The sequence below is a fragment of the Podarcis vaucheri genome, assembly GCF_965113315.1.
Source record: "Podarcis vaucheri genome assembly, chromosome: 8".
NCBI classification, from domain to species: domain Eukaryota; kingdom Metazoa; phylum Chordata; class Lepidosauria; order Squamata; family Lacertidae; genus Podarcis; species Podarcis vaucheri.
Genome location: NC_138766.1, coordinates 73,471,950 through 73,495,219, shown reverse-complemented (window position 1 = coordinate 73,495,219; position 23,270 = coordinate 73,471,950). Strand labels below are relative to the sequence as shown.

Genomic DNA, 23,270 nt, shown 5'->3' with positions numbered 1-23,270 from the left:
CATCTTTATTGTCATTGTCCCATAGAGAACAACGAAATTGAAAAAATCTACATCAGACATTCAAAAACCAGCAAGCCTGCTATCCCAGCCTGGTTAGCCCCCTAAATACTCTGATACCCCATAATTAAATACTCCCATAGATACTACCTTACACTGCATTTAAAACCAGAATCGCATTTGAATAGAAATTGTTTCCTAGTTTTATAACCCTGTACCTTCTTCCAGAAGGCAGAAGCTGAAAGAGATCATTTCTGGGGTGCGCACTATCCTGCACTATCTCTGCAGCTTTCTTATGGCACCTGGAAGCATAGATTTGATCTAAGATGGGAAGAGTGCACCCAATTATTCTCGCCGCAGTCTTTACAACCCTGGGCAGCACTGGAATGTATTGCTAAGGAACAGCAAGGAGAACAATAACAGTAACAACGGTGGCGATAGGAAGTCATAGACCACAGAACTGACTGTTTTTTAAAACAACAACACAAAACTAAAAGCAATGACAAGGCTCTCCTATATCTCTTACTGAAGTGACCTGCATAAGGGCAAACTCTTAATGCCCACAGCAGATGAGAAAACAACCTGCACCGAACAACAGAAAACCCAGCAGCTCTGATTCACCCAATCAATGAACATGCGATTGATTGTTCCACAGCGAGAGCTGTCCTTCACTGAAGGAGATTACACGTTTTTAAGGGGAAATATGGTGTATGTGTTTTGGCTCACCAATGGTGTAGTATCTCTTCAGCTCGCCCCTCCGCGGGTTGCGCCGTTGCGTATTCGCAGTGTTGTTCTGCTCCTCCTCGGGTGTAGCTGTGTTCGTGACAGGCGGCGGCTTAGGTGGTTGCATTGCATGTTGAGCGGCAGGTGCCAGAGGTTCATAACTTGATGCAGAAATATCGATAGACTGTGACTTTTTCTTTAGCCTGGAAACAAATGGCAATAGCATGTTATTAACGTCTTCATTGTACAAAGCTGATGGAGGAAATATAGCTAATTCCAATTCGGTTTTTTCAAAGAGGCACACACACACACACACACACACACACTGCAGCAGAAACTAGTTAGCAAGATCTGGATTAGTTGTGTGTGTGTTTTTTAATGAAGGCAATCCCCATCAAGTCAGTGGGGATATGTCAATCAATGAACCGCATTGTATTTTAACTGCAAAAGTTCCAGTGGTTTTTTTCTCCTTAGCAGAATTTATTGGTTTTGGATCAACTCTCTGAGGAAAAAAAGGCTCCACAATGCTAAGATTGTGGTGTGTTTTAGAGCGAAAACAAAACCCCACCGTCAAAATACATTTTGAAAGTAGGAGTATCAAACAGCCAGCAGTTTAGTTGCTGAAAAGAAAAAAGGATTTAAAACATTTATTGTGAAAAGAAAACCATCTCTCAAGAGACAGGAACAGTATATACCACACTGAAATATGAGGTTGCTGTAAAATTGTCAGAGAACCCAGCACCCGCAGAGATGTGAAATTAAAAAAACAACACTTTATACAATTTTATTTGCAGAACTAAGAGAGTTTCTCTATTCTCCTAAATGTATGAAGGCTTTGATACACATGGAGCATATGAGAGAGAATATCTTCAATTGAAGATGTTTGTGTTCTATTTGCAATGAAGCGCATACAGCACATGAGCTACTATTGGTTTCCTCCCCAAATTTCTGGTTGTGCATGCTCATTTTTCAATACAGTAATTCTGCATTCTTGGAATAAGCAATCCTAAATAAGTAAATGCACGGAGAAAACACGATTTTTGTATCTTTAAAAAGGGACACATGAAACTGCTCTCTGGAGTCCTCAAACTTTATTTTAATGATAGCTTTGATATTCAACATCATTTCACTTATTTACTTTTATAGATTTGTAGACCTTTCCAATTGCTGCATTTCCCCAAGACAGCAGCTTCACCACCATCATCATAACCAATGACGTTAACTCCCAGAACCTTTGGTTTCAAATTGGAATACGTGAGCTTTCCAAAGTGCCCCTCAGAGTAACTGAGAAATTACCTGGGGGGGGGGGTGTCGAGAAATTAACTCAGCTAATTTTTCCAAGCCTGTTCAAGGGCTTGTAAAATTCACCCCGCCCTGCTCTGAGGAAACAGGAGCTTTCCTTCTATGCTATACAGTGGTACCTTGGTTTGCAAGCACTTTGGATTACAACCGTTTTGGATTAAAACCACATCAAACTCGGAAGTACGTGTCCCCTTTTTTTTATTACAACCAATTTTTTGGGGGGAGGCCCCATTGGCGAAAGCGTGCCTTGGGTTACAACCTGTTTTGGTTTACAACCGGACCTCCGGAACGGATTATGGTTGTAAACCAAGGTACCACTCTACTGACTGACTGACTTTCTCCATTATTTTGCATGGGGAACAGGTAAAAGATGCTGCAGGAGCGAGGGGGGGTGGAGAGAGAGAAGAAAATAGACATTGCAACCTCCTGTAGAAGACCCGTATGGGAAGTCTTTTCCTCCTACGAATGTCCACCCCCTGCCACAGTGATTACTTTGCATGGGGGTTGATAAAAGTTGTTGTAGGTCTCCCATGAGAGATGTACTTCGCCTAAAGGGAAAGGGACCCCTGACAATTAAGTCCAGTCACAAACGACTCTGGGGTTGCGACGCTCATCTCTCTTTACAGGCCGAGGGAGCTGATGTTTGTCCGCTCCGCAGAAAGTTTTTCTGGGTCATGTGGCCAGCATGACTAAGCCGCTTCTGGCGCAAGGGAACACCGACAACAGAGCAGTGCATGGAAATGCCGTTTACCTTCCTGCCGGAGTGGTGCCTATTAATCTACTTGCACTTTTTGGCGTGCTTTCGAACAGCTAGGTTGGCAGGAGCTGGGACTGAGCAATGGGAGCTCACTCCATCGCGGGGATTCGAACCGCCAACCTTTTGATTGGCAAGCCCAAGGCTCAGTGGTTTATACCACAGCACCACTCGCATCCCTGTGTACTTCCCCTACCCTGGTCCAAATCCCCAAAGCTGGTCCAAATTGAATATAATGAGTGACATAGCTCCAGTACATTCAACAGGGAGGAACTGAGCCAGTCATTTTTATCCTGCTTGGTTTTTAATCCAATAGGGAAATAATTCCAGAACTTGCCTCTTCTTTAAGGTGGGTTTTAATGAGTCCCTGAAGTTCTTTTCTGGGACTTGACATCTCTAGTTTCAAATAAATTGTGTTCATCAGCACATCTTAGATTTCTTAAATGTCACTCATAGATTATGATGCTAAGCTCCACCATTCTACACCTTAAAAACATTAAAGCTTTCAAAAGCACACCGAGGAGAAAAGAAATATTTGGCAAATAAACTCTTAACACCAAAAAAAACACAACCCCTCTGGTGGCTTTTCAATTTTCACATTCAGCTACTGCTTTTGTACAAGGACTGAATCAAGTAAATTAATTTTCCCTTTCTTGACATTGTTGTTCACTTGCAAAGATTAATTGCATTAAAGTTGTTCTCTTGGTTGTCTAGGAGAGGAAGCAAACATGGTAGATTAAATTATTTGATTGCCTCCACAGTAATAAACAAGTCCACTGTTTGATACTTCTGTGCTAAAAAAACCTCCATTGAAGTAATTTTGTGCATGTGTCACAGATAAACTTGCCACCTTCCCCATGTGCACTGAATCCTTTGGAAAAAGAGCAACATAATAGAGATACATGATAAACAAATACAGAAGTGAAGGGGTGGAAAAGGAGAGTCAGAAAGGATAAGCCAAGATCAGAAAAGTGGCTTAGAGCAATCAAAATCTCAGCCGAGAAAGTAGTTTCAGTTCAGATTTCAGAAACTATTGGCATAGGTCTGAAACCTCATAGAAAGCAATAAAATGAAGTTTGCTGATGGCCACGATGTCAGGGGCAAAAGGGCGTCGTTGTCCAACAACATTTGGAGGGAACCACAATGGGTAGTCAATATGGTGCCCTCTAGATGTTGTTATGAACAGGTTGGACACAGAGGAATGGTGGGAGAACCACCAAGGGAAGAAGGCTCAGAGACTGGGAGGAGGTGCTGGAATCTGAAAGGGATAACAAGGCTTCGTGTAGGGTTACCAGATGTCCCCGTTTCCCAGGGACAGTCCCCGGATTTGCAAATAAGTCCCCAGACAAATTCCACCCCCAGAATGTCCCCAGATTTCATCTAATGTCCTCAGGAAATGCAGCAGCGGCAGTCTCAGCAGCCCGGAGCAGTTGCTTCTGGCTGGCTTCAGGAGCTGCTCAGAAGTCCCCATATGATGGTGGTGCAGGGGCTCTAAGATGCAGCTTCCGGGCTGCCTCCACCTTCCCTGACCCCAGCAACTAAGCTGTGAAGGGAGGCTTCATGCTGCCTATCGGAGGGGGCAGGGATCTCTCTGTTAGGCAACGGGAAGCCTCCCTTCCCAGCTGAGGGATCCCCACCACCTCCTGCTTGCACACAAGTAGGAATGGGATTGGGGCTGCTCCGATGGGAAGGGAGGCATTGCGCTGCCTGAGAGATCCCTGCCCCCTCCTGCTTGCACGCAAGAAGGCTCAGAGACCGGGAGGAGGTGCTGGAAGCTAAAGGGGATAGCAAGGCTTCGTGAGCAGGGAGAGTCTGTGGCAGAGAAGTCCAGGATCAGAGGCAGAAGCTGAGGCGAATGTGAAGAGGAAAGCCCAGAGGCAGAGATGAGTCAGGCTGGTGACAAGTCACGCGAGTCATTCCCCTGCTATGACAACCTCCCCTTCCTCCCACTCCCGGTACCAGAAGAGGCAAGCGACAGGAGGAGCAAAGACAAGGGACATGCAGGTGCAGTCTCCAATTGCCTGGAAAAAGCCCCAGAGAGGAGGAGACCTAAATGGCTGTGGGGAGGAGGGGACCTTTAGTTTCATGGAGTAACTGGTTTCATGGAGTAAGATCTACAGGGAATGAGCTGCTGTGCTCATTAGGCCTGACACTCAGCCAAATGTGTGAAGATCGTGTTTCTATTAATAAAGTGTTAATGCCAATTTTGAACTATGTAATTTATTGCCCAGCCCACTCTACAACAGATGTTTTGGACTATCAGCCTTGGCAATTGGCCATGTTGGCTGCGGATGATGGGATTTGCAGCTCCACCCTGGCTGCCCCAAAGATATCAAGGCTATTTGGGTAAATTGTAAGCCCAAGTCAATAACATATGCATCCTTGGATTATGGAAACAAGCCCAAAACAAATGTTTTCCTATCTTCAAGAGTTCCATCTTGCTCTTCGTTTTTAAAGCGGTTGCACATCTTTATTTGATACAAAGAAACAGCATAAAATAAGAATAAGAGTGGAATGAGCAATTAGTTGTGACTCCTGCTGGCCAGCCCTATCATAGTTAAGGAGGTGTTTGTTGAAGAGAATGAATATTTAGCAAGGATTCCTGTGGAGCTTATAAAGCGGTTAGCTTGCTTGGCTGAATACAACCTACCGTACCCTTCCATGACTCATCATTGAAACACACAGTACGTGTAGAATGCAAGCTTCTTAACTTCCTCAGTAACAACGCATAACATTCTTTAAAGCAGCATCCTTGATGAAACCTGAGGTAAAAGTTTGTGCCATGGAGAAAACTGATTGTTTTGAAATAGCCATTGCCAATATTGGCCAGTGAATTACCTTGGAGCCAAACTAATCTTCACCGCAGATAGCCTTCATACCCTGGGTGATAAAACTCTTGAGGCCTTTGCTGCTGCTTCTCCTTGCTATCACTGTAGGTTTGCTTAGCTCTCCAAGCACACAAACAGGGACAGGAGGAAGGCCTCCCTCCTGAGCCTTCAGGTTGCGATGGACCAGTAATTCAAGGAAACAACCCCAAAGCAGCCTTAAACCTCGTTAAGGGAAAGGTACTGCAGAATGTCACAATTGCAGCACTTTCTCTCTTTGGCATCCGGCCTTGGGCTTCCAGGCTAAGCTAATGCAAATTTAGGGAAAGTGCACGAATTATGAAAACCTATTCTTCCAAACAGAAAGTATGCTTTTCTTCAAATGTCACACATCAGCAATATTATGCCGCTTTGATGGTCTACCCAAGCAATTTCATTTCCCTTCTCACCCTTCATTTTCTCCTAAGCTTCATGAAAGCCTCTCTCTCTTTTTGCCTTCCAACTTCCTATACAAATAAAATTCCCTCTTCACTCTTAAACCTCCTTGGAGCAGCCTTTAAAATCCTTTGTTGTAACTCATTTTTCTGTTCCACGTGGCACCCCATTATCAAAGCAACTTTCTTTTGATGATGCGACCATCCGAGGACATCACAGAATGACATATGGAAGCCCTAGATAATGGATTACAATCAATGAATGACGTCCCCTCCCTAGATATATATGCTAGCGTCGGTCTTTCTCATCTCTGCCAACTGATGAAGTGGGAAGGACCAAAGGCTGGATTAAACAAAACGCTGCTATCAGCTAATTCTTCAAACCAGCTTGATAGCCTAGCAGGCAAGGGGAGTTGTGTCTTCCTCAGCTTACAAATAGGATGGATGGCCCATCACTCACTGTGCTCTATTGAAGAGTCCTCTGTAGTAAATCAAATCACTGTTCCTATTATTATAACACTGGGGAGCAGATAGACGTATCTCTCTCTCTCTCTCTCTCTCTCTCTCTCTCTCTCTCTCTCACACACACACACACGCACACACACACCACATTTGCTACTTCTCTATAACTCAGCAGCTCGGAAAAGCTTAGGTGCATAAAATGTTCAGTTATTTTTGAAGCTGTCATCTGAGCTTATTACTTTAAAGTTGCAATAAGGAGAGGGGGTTCATGTGAGCATCACTGATAAAACCTGAGGAAATAATTGGTGCCAATTATATCTGTGGTATACAAATGTAATAAATAACAACAACTACTACTACTACTACAGTGGTACCTCGGGTTACATACGCTTCAGGTTACAGGCTCCGCTAACTCAGAAATAGTGCTTCAGGTTAAGAACTTTGCTTCAGGATGAGAACAGAAATCGTGCTCCAGCAGAATGGCAGCAACAGGAGGCCCTATTAGCTAAAGTGGTGCTTCAGGTTAAGAACAGTTTCAGGTTAAGAACAGACCTCTGGAACAAATTAAGCACTTAACCCGAGGTACCACTGTACTATTACTGCTACTACTACTATTACTACTATTACTGCTACTACTACTTTTATTACCCTGTCAAAGGTGAGATGGGGAGCTGCATCTTGAATGCATACAAATCTTACTGAAGACAAAATACATTAGAAAAATGTGAGGGTTGTTAAAATCATTAAAATGTGGAGCAATTAACATTTGGTTATATGTTTGTATATATTCATATAATGTTTTTCTTTCCCTTTTACACAGTTGTGTAATATAATTTGCTTTATAATTGGAAAAAATTCAATGAAGTATAAGTTTTTAAAAAACACCATTTGGTCCTGACAGAAATAGTGCACAGTTATTAAACTATGGAATTTCTACCACAGGGTGTGGTGTAACAGATGCTGGAATACATAGGCCTTTGACCTGATCCAGCAAGGATCTTCTTAAATTCCTCCAACTTTCCCTACTTCCACATCTCTAAATTAGGCTAATGATCTATTTCAGTGTTTCCCAAACTTGGGAAACTCCAGCTGTTTTCAGACTACAATTCCCCGTCACCCCAAAGTAGCAGAACCAGTGGTCAGGGATGATGGGAATTGTAATCCGATAACAGCTGGAGTTTCCCAAGTTTGGGAAACGCTGGTCTATTTCATAGGAGGATCTGCAAGAACAACAAATGACCATAAAGTTCTGTGCGCCCTAAAAAGTCTAGCAATCAAGATGTGTTGCATAATGAGACTTATCTAATAATTCTGAAAGTGTTTGCTTTGTATTCCTATGCAAATTCCTCATTTTGAGATACTTGCTCACATCGAAGCAACATTATTGCCTTTGAAACCAGAAAGGTTAGTCCCAGAACTTTGTGAGTGCCTTTACAAATAAGAAGATTAGCTAATGTTTGCTTCTTTTGGTGCTAGTGGCTTTTATTCAGGCTCTCAATCTCAGCGTGGCAGGCTTGCATTTCATCCACATAGAATCATATATCTCATCTGTAATATTCATCTTTTAAGTACAGATGTTGCTCTAAGAAACAGCAAGCTGAAAACCCCTGGAGACTCAAGACTCTCCCAGGTTGTGGGTGAATGCTGCCTTCTTACATGGAGCTGAAAGGCAGCATTTTAGCCATATTTCACCCTTCTCATAACTGATTTTCCAGTTTGTCAATCACTGCTGGTTAGTCTGCCACGCGGTCCCTGTGAAAAAGGAGTGGATCAATGACTCCCATCAACTTCCTTGCCGCTGCTCACACATTTTCCCCTTCATCTGCAAAATCCATCCTCAATACAACTCCAGAGGCTAAAAATGTAAAGTGCCTTTTACAGGTCTAACAAAACATAAAAGCAGTCCAGAAAAAGACTGAAGGTTTTTTTTGAAAAAAGTTTTCAATGTCAGGGAAAGGGAAGGGAAGATTGCTTTTTGGCTCATACACATTGTGGCCTGCAAGCTCTCTTTATTCATCGGCAGCTGAAGGTTAAATCTCCCGTGACATTTAAAACTTTGTGATGAAATTATGCAACACCTGGGGACCTGCCATATCGCTTCCCAAATGCAGCTAGCATCTTCATTCTTCACACACCCCTAGCCAGGGGTGCCCGTTCCTCTAAAAAGTGTGTGAATGGGATTCCAAGCCATTCCCATGATGCCTTTCCTTAGAGTCATCTCTGCAAAGTCCCTCTCACCTCTTCCATCCCAACTCTGCCATAATAGCTATATGGATTGTCTATTTTTAGAGACAGCATATCCATGAATAAAGGTAAAGGGACCCCTGACAGTTAAGTCCAGTCGCAAACGACTCTAGAGTTGCGGCGCTCATCTCGCTTTACTGGCCGAGGGAGCCAACATTTGTCCACAGACAGTTTTTCCAGGTCATGTAATAATAATAATAATAATAATAATAATAATAATAATAATAATACCCCACCCATCTGGCTGAGTTTCCCCAGCCACTCTGGGTGGTTCCCAATCGAGTGTTAAAAACAATACAGCATTAAATATTAAAAACTTCCCTAAACAGGGCTGACTTCAGATGTCTTTTAAAGATAGGATAGCTGCTTATTTCCTTCACATCTGAAGGGAGGGTGTTCCACAGGGTGGGCGCCACTACTGAGAAGGCCCTCTGTTTGGTTCCCTGTAGCCTCACTTCTCGCAATGAGGGAGCTGCCAGAAGGCCCTCAGCGCTGGATCTCAGTGTCTGGGCTGAATGATGGGGGTGGAGATGCTCCTTCAAGTATACAGGACGGAGGCCATCATGTGGCCAGCATGACTAAGCAGCGCACGGAAACACAATTTACCTTCCCACTGGAGCAGTACCTATTTATCTAATTGCACTTTGACGTGCTTTCAAACTGCTAGGTTGACAGGAGCAGGGACCGAGCAGGAGCAGGAACCGCCAGAAGGCCCTTGGCACTGGACCTCAGTGTCCGGACAGAACGATGGGGGTGGAGATGCTCCTTCAGGTATACTGGGCCGAGGCTGCTTAGGACTTTAAAGTACCTCCTGCATGCAGAGAATGCAGTTGCAGTCCTTCCTCAACTCATTTCATGCTACATCCAAGGTTGTTGTATTTAAAGTATTATCTACATATGTGCCATTTGCTCATGTCACCCGGTGTGATGGGGGAAAGGCAGTTAAATGAACAAATATTATTCCCCTCCTATTAAATTAGGCATACATTATGAAATTACAAGCTGCTGGAAATCTCCATTTCATGCTATTTAGAGAAGGCACTTTCATATACCAAATAAGGCAGCCTTGGGTAGAGGCAATTTACTTAGCAGTCTGCCACCTAGGCACTGACGTCACTCATTACTCATCGTCTGGCTTTCATAACCAAGGTTCATCTCCATCACTCTAGAAATTTTTTTTTTATGGCTCTCCTGAACTTTAGAATCTGATGTGCAGCAAAATGTATTGTCGGATCTGTGTCTCTCCTTAAATCAGAACCATAATCCAAGATGTCATGAAGAGTTTGGTTCCTGGAAAAATACAACGGACAAAAAAGGGTCTCGGGTTTTTCAGCAGCAGTAGCAATATATATTGCCACTTGAAATCTATCTCACTGAAAATAGCCTTCTCCTGTAGATCACTACCTGAGGGTCTCTGCTGTCTCAAAACCCTGAAGTGACTATGAGTTAGGCTTACTCTAGTTTTCCGTAATGCACCGGGGGGGGGGGGTTAAATTATTGGAATGAGTTTAGAAGGAGTTCACTTTGTGAAGACTCTTTGGAAACAGCACTCGATCCAGCAGCAAGAATAGACCTACTTCAGTCATTTTACCTTTCACACATCATACAAATACTGTTCTGTGAGGCCTTCCCACATTCTCCTGTCACTATTTCTACACCACCACCCCCCAAGTGTTGAGGGCTTCAGCTTCTTCAGCTTCTAAGCAGGGAGCTTACTTGAGTAGCGAAAGGTCCCTCCAATGGAATTCCAGCTCCCAATTCAGGGAGGGGCCGGCAGAAATGTAGATGGGGAGGGGCAGGAGAGGGCAGGGTTAACAGCCTTGCCCCTGTTCTCCCCATGCATTACAGAAATTCCTTGCAAGGAGGGGGAGAAGAATGACTGGAATAGAGCCAATGTCAGAGGAAACCACAGGACCATATGAAACCATCTCTGCACCAGTTACCGTATTTTTCGCCCTATAAGACACACTTTTTCCCCTCCAAAAATGAAGGGGAAATGTGGGTGCGTCTTATGGGGCGAATGCAGGCTTTCGCTGAAGCCTGGAGAGCGAGAGCGGTAGGTGCGCACCGACCCCTCTCGCTCTCCAGGCTTCGCGGACCTCTCCTCAAGCAGCGGGAACGCTCCCGCTGCTTGGGGAGAGTTGCCGGCATCCCGAAGCCTGTGCGCGCTGACCTCAGCGCGTCCAGGCTTTGCGGATCTCTCCCCAAGCAGCGGGAACGTTCCCGCTGCTTGGGGAGAGTTGCCGGCATCCCGAAGCCTGCGCGCGCTGACCTCAGCACGTCCAGGCTTCGCGGATCTCTCCCCAAGCAGCGGGAACGTTCCTGCTGCTTGGGGAGAGTTGCCGGCATCCCGAAGCCTGCGCGCGCTGATCTCAGCGCGTCCAGGCTTCGCGGATCTCTCCTCAAGCAATGGGAATCACCCCTGGGGGGGAAATAATTTTTTCCCTTTATTTCCCCCCCAAAAAAACTAGGTGCGTCTTATGGGACGGTGCGTCCTATAGGGCAAAAAATACGGTACTAATATGTTTCTGGGTGCAAGTCAAAGTGTTGCTAATTGCATTTAAAGTCCCAAGTGGCCTGGGCCCAGGATACCGGAGGAAGCTGCCTATCTGCTCATTAAAAACTGGCTGGAGAGGACCTTTTCTCCTCTCGTCTATGGGAGAAGAGTTGGTTTGACATGAGGTAGGGCCTTCACAATAGTTGCTCCAATGCTATGGAACACTTTACCCCCACAAAGATTGGGTGATCCCTTCTCTGGTTGTCTTCTGCCAGCTGGTAAAGACTTTTAAAACAAGAAATCCTGCAGGCTTTTGGTTTGCCAGGTACATGTTCAGATAAGTGCCACTGCCACTTTTTCAAACACCTCCAGCCCTAGTCTTAGCTTTACCATGGTGTGACCACAATGATGTTCAAATGCTCCTATGACTGTTCCTCTCTCTCACTCATACACACACAGCCATGTGCTGGCCATTCCCCCATCTAGAAAACCCATCCAAAAGTGACATGCAAATTGCTTCCAACTGGGACTGAAATTTTTAGCCAATTAATTTGTTAAATCAATCAAAATATGCTTTGTTTAAAAATATTGCTAATTTTTAACAAGTGTTACACTGTGGAATGGTCATGCTCAGGGTTCAACCCAGCCAATGGTTTTTATAGTTCTCCAAATCTTGGGGTTCTGCCAAGACTGCTGGTACTTCCTTCTTGTAGTGTGGATGGGGTCATTTTGGGAAAACAAGGCACTTTCCAACGCTTGGGAAATATGTTTGTTTGTAGAATACAAAGAATATATATAGGCACTCTGACATGCTAGAGGGAATACTTCTTGTGTGATTGCACTTATGTGGCATATGAACTGACCCAGACCCTGCAAGCATCTGAGACCCTTCTTCATGTGCCTCCTCCTTGAGAGGTCCAGAGGGTGGCAACATGAGGAGCCTTTTCTGCAGTGGCTCCCCATCTGTGGAATGCTCTCCCCCAGGGAGGTTTGCCTTCGTTACATATCTTTAGGCACCAGGCAAAAGCATTCATTTTCTCCTAGGCCTTTGACTAAAGAATACATGGCCTTTTATACTGTGCAGAGGGGTTATCATTTTGTTTGTGCATTTTTGTGTTTTTATATTGCAAACTGCCCTGTGATCCTCAGATGATGGAGACAAGAAAAGTGCCACATTTTCAAGATAGTTCTTCCTTCCTTTTGCATCTCGGGACACTTCTGCCTCAGCTTTATTGGACTTCACAGTTAGTAAACAGCTGTTTTCACATCTCCAGGAAATGTAGGGCAGCCTGAATCTTTCTCTCTTTCCCCCCTCATTGCAGTCTTTCAGACCTTGAAGGTCAAGTCTGAAAGGGATGCACTAAACCTCTAATTTCCCCAAGGGGGGGGAATGAAGAACCACTTGTATTGAGGTAAAACAAAAATAGCCAAGGTGAACACAGCAATCCAGACCCTGCCAATAATCATGCCAGAGGTGGCTAAGAAAGAAGAGGAGAAGGGACTTGCTCACGTTCCATAATCACTTACAGCCCAACCAGGTGAGCCAACGGGCTTGTTTTAGTTAGAAAATATCTATGACATGGTGGCAACAGTTTGTGAATAAATAATTTCTTTCTTTTTAAAGAAGGGAACCTATGAATATGGTGAAATATTGGGAAGGGCAGAATAATCCTAATGAGTGTGCATAAGAGTAGAGATGGAGATTTGCACAGAGAAGGAGATGCCAAGCCTGTCTCCATCACTTCCCTCCTGCCTTGGCTGGTGCAAGCCAACTGGTCAATGGAAATTCTGGTCAAGCCATCCCTTTGCATCCCCTTTAAGCTGTTGTAAACTAGAAGTGCAATTCATTTGAGGATGCTGCACAGCATGACTTGCATAATATATATTTTTTGAGAGTGGGGGCAGGCCCAGGCTCCTTGTTTGTCATATGCCTGAGTAAGCTGAAGCAAACAGAGAATGAAGAGCACTGAGTTGGCTTCCAGAACATTGCATTATTCTGGACAGTGGCATTTGCTGCAATTATACAAACACTAACTTGCCTCTTGATTTGAAACAGCCTGGCTGACATGACAAATTCATTTGTAACACCACAGTGCCAAAGTGCATAGGAAAGACCTCAAGCCACCGACTTTACAGGGCTATTTAATTAACACAAATTGATTTGTGATCTCAGGACATGGAGGCTGATTTAACATAAATTGGTTTGTGATATGGAAGGAAAACTGGATAGCTGCTGCAGTTTCCTAATGAAAGTCAAAATGATATTTCAGTGTGATTTAAGTACAATGAGAAGAAGAGGATGTGCTCTGTGTGTTTGTGTGTGTGTGGTAGTTCTACAGTGATTATTCTTATGAAACTGCTGCCTGTTAACTGAAGTAAACCCTTCAGCTGCAAGATATTTTGTCTTCAGGGAGCATTATAATTATAATTCTTTCCCTAGTTCCAAACCCTGTAGGCTGGGCAGTGTATGTGCAATTCTGTATTTAAACCACTTGAATGCTGCTTTCCCCCAAATATAAGAGAGATATAGAAAGGCAGGGAACCCCATAGGTTGTGTGGTGGCGTCATTGGGACACACATATAAGGAAGATGGAACAGATCAAATCTAGCACAGCACCCCAAAAATGCTCTGTTCCTCCTTACCGTCTTCGTAATTATATGGGAGAACTTGTAGGATAGAATGCTAGCCCATATTCTTTCTTATTCTTAGAATCTTATGAGTTGGAAGAGACTCTGACAATCATCTAGTCCAGCCTTTCTCAACCTGTGGTTCCCCAGATGTTGTTGAACTACAGCTCCCATCACCCCTAGCTAGCAAGGCCAGAGCTCAAGGATGATGGGAGTTGTAGTCCAACAACATCTGGGGACCCACAGGTTGAGAATCACTGATAGTCCATGGGTAGGCAAACTAAGGCCCGGGGGCGGATCCGGCCCAATCACCTTCTCAATCTGGTCCGCAGACAGTCTGGGAATCAGCGTGTTTTTACATGAGTAGAATGTGCCCTTTCATTTAGAATGCACCTCTGGGTTATTTGTGGGGCATAGGAATTTGTTCATTTTCCCCCCAAAAAATATAGTCTGGTCCCCCACAAGGTCTGAGGGACAGTGGACCAGCCCCCAGCTGAAAAAGTTTGCCGACCCCTGAATTCTAGTCCACCCCCTGCAATGTAGAAATAGGCCGCTGTCGCTTATGGGGATCAAACTTGCAGCCTTGGCATAATCAGCACCACACGCTAATCAACTGAGCTAATAATTGAGGATGGTGCACACCTGCCTGCAACAAGGACAACATGAGAGACTTTATCCTGGCTGGGTGATCCCTGTACTATCCCCTGCTTGTTAATGGAAATTACTGGATGGGAAATTATTTTCTTTTTATCAGGATAATGAAACATCTTCTCCTCTAAAACTGTGATCATGCAAATCCGTCAACGGCACAGAGAAGAGAACACAAAGCCACCTTGCTCCATGGCAACAGCGAGTTACTGCTGACGCCACTGAGATTCATTGGTAAATGAGGCCACCTTGATTCACATTTCTTTGCAAATCAGTGTGTTTCAGCCCACAGTAATTAAAACCTGAGATAGGCAGTGGGAAGAAGAGTGCAAATGACCCTTGATCACCTGACTAAGTCAATCAATAAGAAGAGCAGAATGCCAACGCCCACATGGAAAACAATATACAATTATGGCCACCTCCAAACCAATGTTTTATTGCAGCTGTATCCTGCAATATGTTCTTGGCTTAATACAGGGCTTTTTTTTCAGCTGGAACTCACCGTCATTCAGGGTACGGTAAGTTCCAGCACCTCTGTTTCTAGAAAAATAGCACTAGAGCAATATAAAGTGCATTCGTAGTAGATGTATCCCAATTTAGTTTGTTCTGCAATGCTTCCTCGATGCTACTCATGATTGCTGTCTGGAGGGGCTATAACACAACAACAGAACTAGAATATTTGTGGTGCAAAAAGTTATGGGATTTCAGCAGGAAGTTAAATCATCTGCACTGACTGGAAAATAAGCAGTGTGACTGTCCCAAACAGGCACAAGCAATATTAAAAGTGGGATCAGGTGTGTGTGACCCTCCCCAATAGCATCATGAGCACAAATAGTTATGAAAGCATAATAAAAAGGGCATCGTAGGGGATAAAGAGCAAAGAGGGATTAAAGATAAACTAGGCAGGCTCAGATGAAGCCTCTCAAGGTGGAAAAAGCACATTGGCCCCTTCTATATATAGGATCAGGGATGGGACCACCACTCTCTTTAGTTTAAGGAACCTGATTTATTTATTTTTTGAAGGTGGGGGCAATAATGGTGGACTGAGATGTTCCTGGTGACAGGAGGGGATAAGGGGGAGTTTGGAAATTAACTTCTGCTGGGCTAACTTCTGCTAACTCTTTTAACATTTCTAATATCTCTTAACGTAATTTTAAAAATATCAATTTGACAGGTTTTAGCATTTGTAGCTGAGGTGTTTTGCTGTGATAATTGGATTGGCGTCTGGGATTTGATTTGTGTCTGTGTCAGATTTTATGGCTGGATTTTACTGTTGTACAATTGCTGGTTGCTTTCACTGATTTATGGTTTTATTGAATAATTGAATGCCTGTCTATTTTATTGTGTATGTAAGCAAGTGAATATATATTTTTATTAGGCAGCTCATAAACTGAAATAATAAATAATTTTGTTAGCGATATTGGGTGATAGTCATTAATCCTACTCAGACCAGACCCACTTAAATCAACAGATGCAAGTAATTGAAGTCATTTGATTTCAGCGGCTCTACTCTAACTTACTTGGATATTTCTCACTGGCAGGGCTTTTACTTGATATGAGCGGACAGGGTCCGATTTACTGAAATTTCATTTAAAGTGGCGTTTTCTATGATTATGCCTTTGAACCATCAGGGTTACTGATAACGGGCGTTGTTCTGCTAATGTGTTCCATTAGCACAAGTACAGTGGTACCTCAGGTTACATAAACTTCAGGTTACATATGGTTCAGGTTACAGACTCCGCTAACCCAGAAATATTACCTCAGGTTAAGAACTTTGCTTCAGGATGAGAACAGAAATCGTGCTCCGGCGGTGCGGCGGCAGCGGGAGACCCCATTAGCTAAAGTGGCGCTTCAGGTTAAGAACAGTTTCAGGTTAAGAACGGACCTCCGGAATGAATTAAGTACTTAACCCGAGGTACCACTGTATTTGCACTTTTACAACAGAACATTTTCCCCTCCTGTCCCCATGTGTGCCCCTTCCTGTGGTCTCCCCAAATCTGCTCTAGTGGGGTGAGGGAACCCCTAGAACAGATTTAGGGGCTGACCTCATTTTAATAGATTGTTAAATAAGTCAGGAAGCCATAACTATTTTTTTTTATTTAAAAAGTCACATAATAAAATATATCTCCCAATAACAGTAATGCACAGTATCTTTATAGGTTCTTTTACTCTCCAAATAACTTGTCTAAGAGGATAATCATTCTACCCTTCTGGTAATTATTTTTTTAAAAAAGGTCTATGATTTTATTGCCATGTAGGCAAATTTCCAGCTGAAGAAGCAGCAGGCCCCATTAAACAAAACAAAGTGGAATCCAAGAACGGTGATATCAGTTCGTTAAGCTATTCTGCAAAACAGAATGAATAGTCGTCTCCTGCAACTGGAAAGTCTAATTCAATCTATTCTGCAAAACAGAATTATCTGTCCACCATTTACATTTGCAATCTAAGTAAATGAGGTAACAATGATTAAATAGTTTACAGTGGTGCCCCGCAAGACGAATGCCTTGCAAGACGGAAAAACTCGCTAGACGAAAGGGTTTTGCGGTTTTTGAGCTGCTTCGCAAGACGAATTTCCCTATGGGCTTGCTTCGCAAGACAAAAATGTCTTGCAAGTTTGTTTCCTTTTTCTTAACACCGTTAATACAGTTGTGACTTGACTTTGAGGAGCAACTCATAGAACGCGGTGTGGTAGCCTTTTTTGAGGTTTTTGGTGATTTTTGAAACTTTTCCAAAACTTTTCCGACACCGTGCTTCGCAAGACGAAAAATTCGCTAGACGAAAAAACTCGCGGAATGAATTAATTTTGTCTTGCGAGGCACCACTGTATATCAGTTTTTCTATGCCTAGGTAAACCTTTATGTTCCTCAATATGACCAGACCCAACCATGATGTGCCAACTCCATTTGGGGAAATTTCATGGAAATTCCAGGCAGGCTTGACTACAGTCTTGACCTGCTCAATTAACTCAATAGTTCAGCTCAATTAATAAAATATTTCAGCTCTCCTTTCACCCCCATAGAGATGCTGGCTCTCTGCAGTACTCCAAAAAGAGAAAAGCTCAAATTAACAGAAAAAAACTTTTTTTTGCAGTGGATTTTCTAACCCAGACGTTTGCAGACATCCACATAGTGAGGCCTCAATCCTGGGAAACCAGCAACTAGGCTGCAGTGAAACTGTGGAAGACCTTAATGTTTTATAAGTACGGGTAAAAGTTAATTTTGGTGAGCCCTAACTAATGGCGGCTCAACACAACCTTGAACAAAATAATTTCTGGAGGAGTAAGGATTCTAGGCTTAGGAAAGTTAGATCATGTCACACTTTGATATTGTACCATGTGAGAGCCAGTACAGTGGTATCTCAGGTTTAAGTACTTAATTCGTTCCGGGGGTCCGTTCTTAACCTGAAACTGTTCTTAACCTGAAGCACCACTTTAGCTAATGGGGCCTCCTGCTGCTGCCGTGCTGCCGGAGCCTGATTTCTGTTCTCATCCTGAAGCAAAGTTCTTAACCTGAAGCACTATTTCTGGGTTAGCAGAGTCTGTAACCTGAAGCGTATGTAACCTGAAGCGTATGTAACCTGAGGTACCACTGTAGTGCTGTGAGTGCTAGGCTAGGAGCTGGGAGACCAGGGTTTTAATCTCCAGAGAGCCATGAAGCTCACTGGGCCAGTCACTGCCTCAAAGGGTTGTTGTGAGGATAAAATGGGGAGGAGGAGTATGTATGCCACCTTAAGCTTCTTGGAGGAAAGTTGGGATATAAATGTAATAAATTAAAAAAATGATGAAAACAGCAATTCACATCTGGTAGGGCCTATTGAAGAATTAATAGCTCTTTCAACCATGTTCGCTTAAAGCTTGTTGCTTTACTTCACTCTGACCCCTTTTCTTCTACTCCTTTCCCCAAAAATATCGGCTAGCTCATCCTCTCTCCCTCCTAATTCTTTCAGGCTTGTGATGGTACAAAGGATAAGATTTAAATTCAAATTGCAGAATTATAACTCCTCAGCATACTAGCGCTATTTTTAAGAATGCTCAGGACAGCAATCTGAACTGATGAAAGCTTTTCTGATTTGAGATTGTCATCTTTGTTATTTATCAGGACACTGTGCTCTGTAAACAGTGATGGATAGTTAGTGGCAAGGGAAGATTTGTCACATGGACGAACATGAGTTCCTATGTCTTATGAAGGGAGGCTTAGATATTCTGTTCCTGCAGGTTGAATTCTGCTCTGTGTACGATATGGTGCATCATACAAATGACCCCAAACTGGCGAGAAGTCAGTTTACACCAGAATATGTCACACACTTCTTAGAGCCACTTCACAATTTGTCCATTTAAGGAATTCTCTCACAGTCTGATCTATGGAAGTCAGAACTGTGCTTTGGGGTGTACTTTCCCCCCTTTGCATCTCTGCTGCTAAAGAGAGTAAGTTTTAATTAGTATCATGTGTCTGCAAATGACCCAATTAATTATGCTGCTTAAGAAAGGTCATCTGACAATGTATTGTTCTTCAGATGGGGACGATGCAAAGAAATTTAAGGGGAATGAGTGTGTCCCTTGCAGCAGATGTGCGGGCATAATTGCAGGCCGTATGCCATTGGAAGAAAATCTAAAATGGGGGGATGAGGAGCCAGAAGGTCACAGCACTCCTACTCGTCAACATGCCTACTTCGCGAAGAAATGCACATTGTATCTTGGAATCATTACCCACTCTTAAGAGAGAACTCAGGCGGTGAGTGCTTGCAGAAACAAGACCCAGATGGGGCCACTGAGAAACAGGAGGGGATGTTTTGGGGAACCCCAAGGTTTGCAAAGGTTCAAAACAAAAACACCTAAGAGGACAACACAACTCCAAAATGGTAAGAACTGAACATGCTCAGTACACACAGAACCAGGAAGAAGAACAGTAAAGCAGAACTGGAATGCCCTGCTTGGAAGAAATGGCTGGAAATGCTGCTGTTATTATTGTTGTTGTTATTATTATTATTATTATTATTATTATTATTATTATTATAATACATTCCCTGCCCATCTGACTGGGTTTCCCCAGCCTCTCTGGGCAGCTCCCAACCAAATTAAAAGCACAATAAACCATCAAACATTAAAAACTTCCCTAAACAGGGCTGCCTTCAGATGTCTTTAAAGTCAGATAGTTGTTTATGTCCTAGACATCTGATGGGAGGGCATTCCACAGGGCGGGCACCACTACTGAGAAGGCCCTTAACAGCAGCAGGTAGGATATACTGTCATATTTTTGTTGTGGGCCCAACTTACTTTTCCCTAATCATGGAGCATAATTGCCCAGGAACATTTTTCACGCAGACCCTTGGAGATTGTCAAGCGGTTATAATTCCACCAGCAGCAAGAACTGGGAATGACTGGAGCACACAGTGGCAAAGCAGTGAAACTTTAGCAATGTATTGCAAATGGTTCTGAGGGAGCAGAGGTGAAACAATTGGGAGTACATTTGGCATCACCTGCATTCTCCTTCCTGAGCGGTAGTCCTATTAATAGTCTATGCAGAAAAAGACCAAAGAGGTTTGTGGTATCTGAAAAACTAGCAAAATCATGCAATGCACGTGTTTATCTTTAAAGTATCACACTTTCCTTTAAGAAAACCATAAAGATAGCTACATCTATGGAAGACCAGCACCACACCCCTTTTCGGACATTACCTGTGAGCTAAATGAAGATGTATTGGCAGGTTCCACCTCTGAACTATGTGTGATCATTAGCATCTGTGTAGAGACACCCTCCCCCCCAAAAAAAAATACATATGTACAAGGGGATAATTTCCTATGTGTGATCAGGAACCCTGTGTAACCTAAATAAGAAAATTCCTTCCAGTAGCACCTTAAAGACCAACTAAGTTAGTTCTTGGTATGAGCTTTCGTGTGCATGCACACTTCTTCAGATACACTGAAACAGAAGTTGCCAGATCCTTCTATATAGTGAGAAGGTGGGGAGGGGTATTACTCAGAAGGGTGGTGGGAATGGGAGATGGGCAGATAGCTGAGATGAGCCTGTTGACGACTCTTAACGACTGCAATAGGTCTTACAGGAAAAGGAAAGGGGTGAGGAGGTGAAAAATGGCTTAGTCATGTATAATGAGATAAGAATACAATGTCTTTGTTCAAACCAGGTCTCTCCATGGTTTTAAGTTTGGTAATGAGTTTAACTCATCTCAGCTATCTGCCAATCTCCCATTCCCACCACCCTTCTGAGTAATACCCCTCCCCACCTTCTCATGATATAGAAGGATCTGGCAACTTCTGTTTCAGTGTATCTGAAGAAGTGTGCATGCACACGAAAGCTCATGCCAAGAACTAACTTAGTTGGTCTTTAAGGTGCTACTGGAAGGAATTTTCTTATTTTGACTATGGCAGACCAACACGGCTACCTATCTGTAACTGGAACCTGTGTAACCTGTCCAGGGAACGTTGGTGAACGGGGGGGGGGGCATGTAAATCCAATTAATCACAGAAAAGAGCACCTTCATTGTCCCCCTAGAGCCACTATAATGCAGTTGAAAGTGCATGAATTGTGCATGCACATGCCTGGGGACCCCAAGCATAACCTTGTTGCAGAAAAAAAGAAAATTAGGGCTGCATATATGTGTGCAGTGGGTATATGCACATGCACACACTAAAAAAATAGTAATAGAAACCGGTGGCAGAATCATAAACTTGGCCCTGTACTGGGTAAAAGGAACACAGACAAGTGCACAGTATATTGTTTGATGATGTTAGGAGCATGGATTGCTGGTACTATGCCAAGAAAGAGACACACACCAGCAGTGTATACATCTCCCACATGGACGAAATAAAATGAAAAAATGGTTAGAAATGAAAGCTAGAAATAAGAGACATGAAGTATCAAGTCACTCATGTATTGCCTTAGAAAAATGAACAACAGAAGTTAAAAGAGATGTGAGGGTTGTTTATATCACTCCATCCTTTCTATGTTGCAGTCCAGCCCGTTATCTTTCATAGAATTAGCTTTTAATTCAGCAGCTGTTAGCGCTGTGTCATTTCCCCCTTCTATTAAGAAGACATTTAGAGAAGGTTGGGTTTTGTTTTTGTTTTTGTTTTGTTTTTTACAATTAAATAGCCAATAAAAGGTTCTAGCTAGAATGGGTAATAATAATTCCTTTCCAAAAATATTTTTATAGTTTAACAGTGTATTGAGACGACCATTCTGAAGAGGTAATTGTGCAGCTTGGAGGTACCTTGGGTTAAGAACTTAATTCGTTCTGGAGGTCCATTCTTAACCTGAAACTGTTCTTTACCTGAGGTACCACTTTAGCTAATGGGGCCTGTTCTCATCCTGAAGCAAAGTTCTTAACCCAAGGTATTATTTCTGGGTTAGCGGAGTCTGGAACCTGAAGCGTTTGTAACCTGAAGCATCTGTAACCCGACATACCACTGTACAAGGAAGCCAAGATATGCACAAGTCTTATGCTCTGTCCTCATGCCAGTCCATTCTTCTCCCCATCTTGACACACCATAATTAAACCGCAAAACAGTTAACCATAGTTTCATGTTACATCCAGACCAGGAAACAATGGATAACAAGCTCAGAACCAGATTCCTGGTTCAGAATTAAAAGTGAAACTATGGTTGACTGATGACTTCCTGGGTTAATCATGGTCTGCCAAGAAGGGAGGACCCAAAAACTAAGTGTGCATCTCTTAGCTTATTTAAGGGTAGGCTCAGAGGTACCTCAGGTGGTCCTAGTTTCAATCTATGACATCTCTAAAAGAAACAAGTTAACATGTGGTGAGAATGATTCTCTGCCTGAGATTCTGAAAAGTTGTTGCCATCAGCACAGACAACAATGGGCAAGATGTAGAAATAGGTTAACCTAACATTTAGTAGCTTGTGTCTCTTCCTCAACTGATCTTCTTATTTTCTTATTTCAAGTACTGGCTTGGCCTAATTTGATTTTAATATTCGGGGCTGGATCCTGGAGTGTACTAACATCTGCCATCACTCTGCAGAATTTAATATCTCCAATTATTATAATTACAACTTTTCAATGAGATGGATCAAGGACTGAAGATCCTCTTCTCCCTTGACAGGCACTCCTAATTTACATATCGCAGAGGAGATAAGGCAGTTTCCCCTGAGGACCTGAACTCCGGCGAGCTGAATTTAGGGAGCACAGCTATCTCTTAATTAAAGATACTTTCCAAATAATGGAAAGAGATTGTTATTTTTTAAACTGCACTGATTTTAAATACTTTACTGCTGACCAGCAATGATCATGCGGGCTATTTGCATAAAAATCTGCCATCACCAAACGTGGTTCCCAATGTTCTTTTGTTAAAATAAGTCACAAAACTGAACAAGAAAGTTCCAGTACAAAGACAGTTCCTTACTATCTGAGCTAGATGACAGAGAGAAAGATTTTTTTTCTTAAACAAGGGTAAACTCCTTGGTATAATGTGAAATCCCCATCTAGTGAATTATTGGGGAACTTGACCAAGAAGCATCAAAACAAAGAAAAGCATAATCCCTTGGATGTTCTCATCCTGAAGCAATTAACCATAATCTCTGCCACCTTCCCATCATTTTCTGCCCCCAGCACACCAAATCAAAACAAAGATTATATTTGGGGAAGTGACTCAGAAAAAGCAAACAACAGGAAGAAAGCCCAGGCTTACAATTTAATTTAACAGCCAGAGACATAACTGGACAAAAAACACAAACCAGGGGAGATAAACAGAACTAAACTCAGATGTGATCGCATTTTCGTG

The 23,270-nt window shown here is 43.0% G+C and overlaps 1 protein-coding gene across 3 annotated transcripts in view; it reads right to left on the bottom strand.

The window, feature by feature from the left end:
- Positions 1–23,270, bottom strand: part of OXR1 (oxidation resistance 1) — a 189,228-nt gene that overhangs the window by 113,171 nt on the left and 52,787 nt on the right. For all 3 annotated transcript variants that reach the window (XM_082235550.1, XM_082235555.1, XM_082235551.1), the window contains one exon: positions 724–923. In XM_082235550.1, the coding sequence (XP_082091676.1) occupies positions 724–923 (200 nt within the window). The remainder of the gene's footprint in view (positions 1–723; positions 924–23,270) is intronic.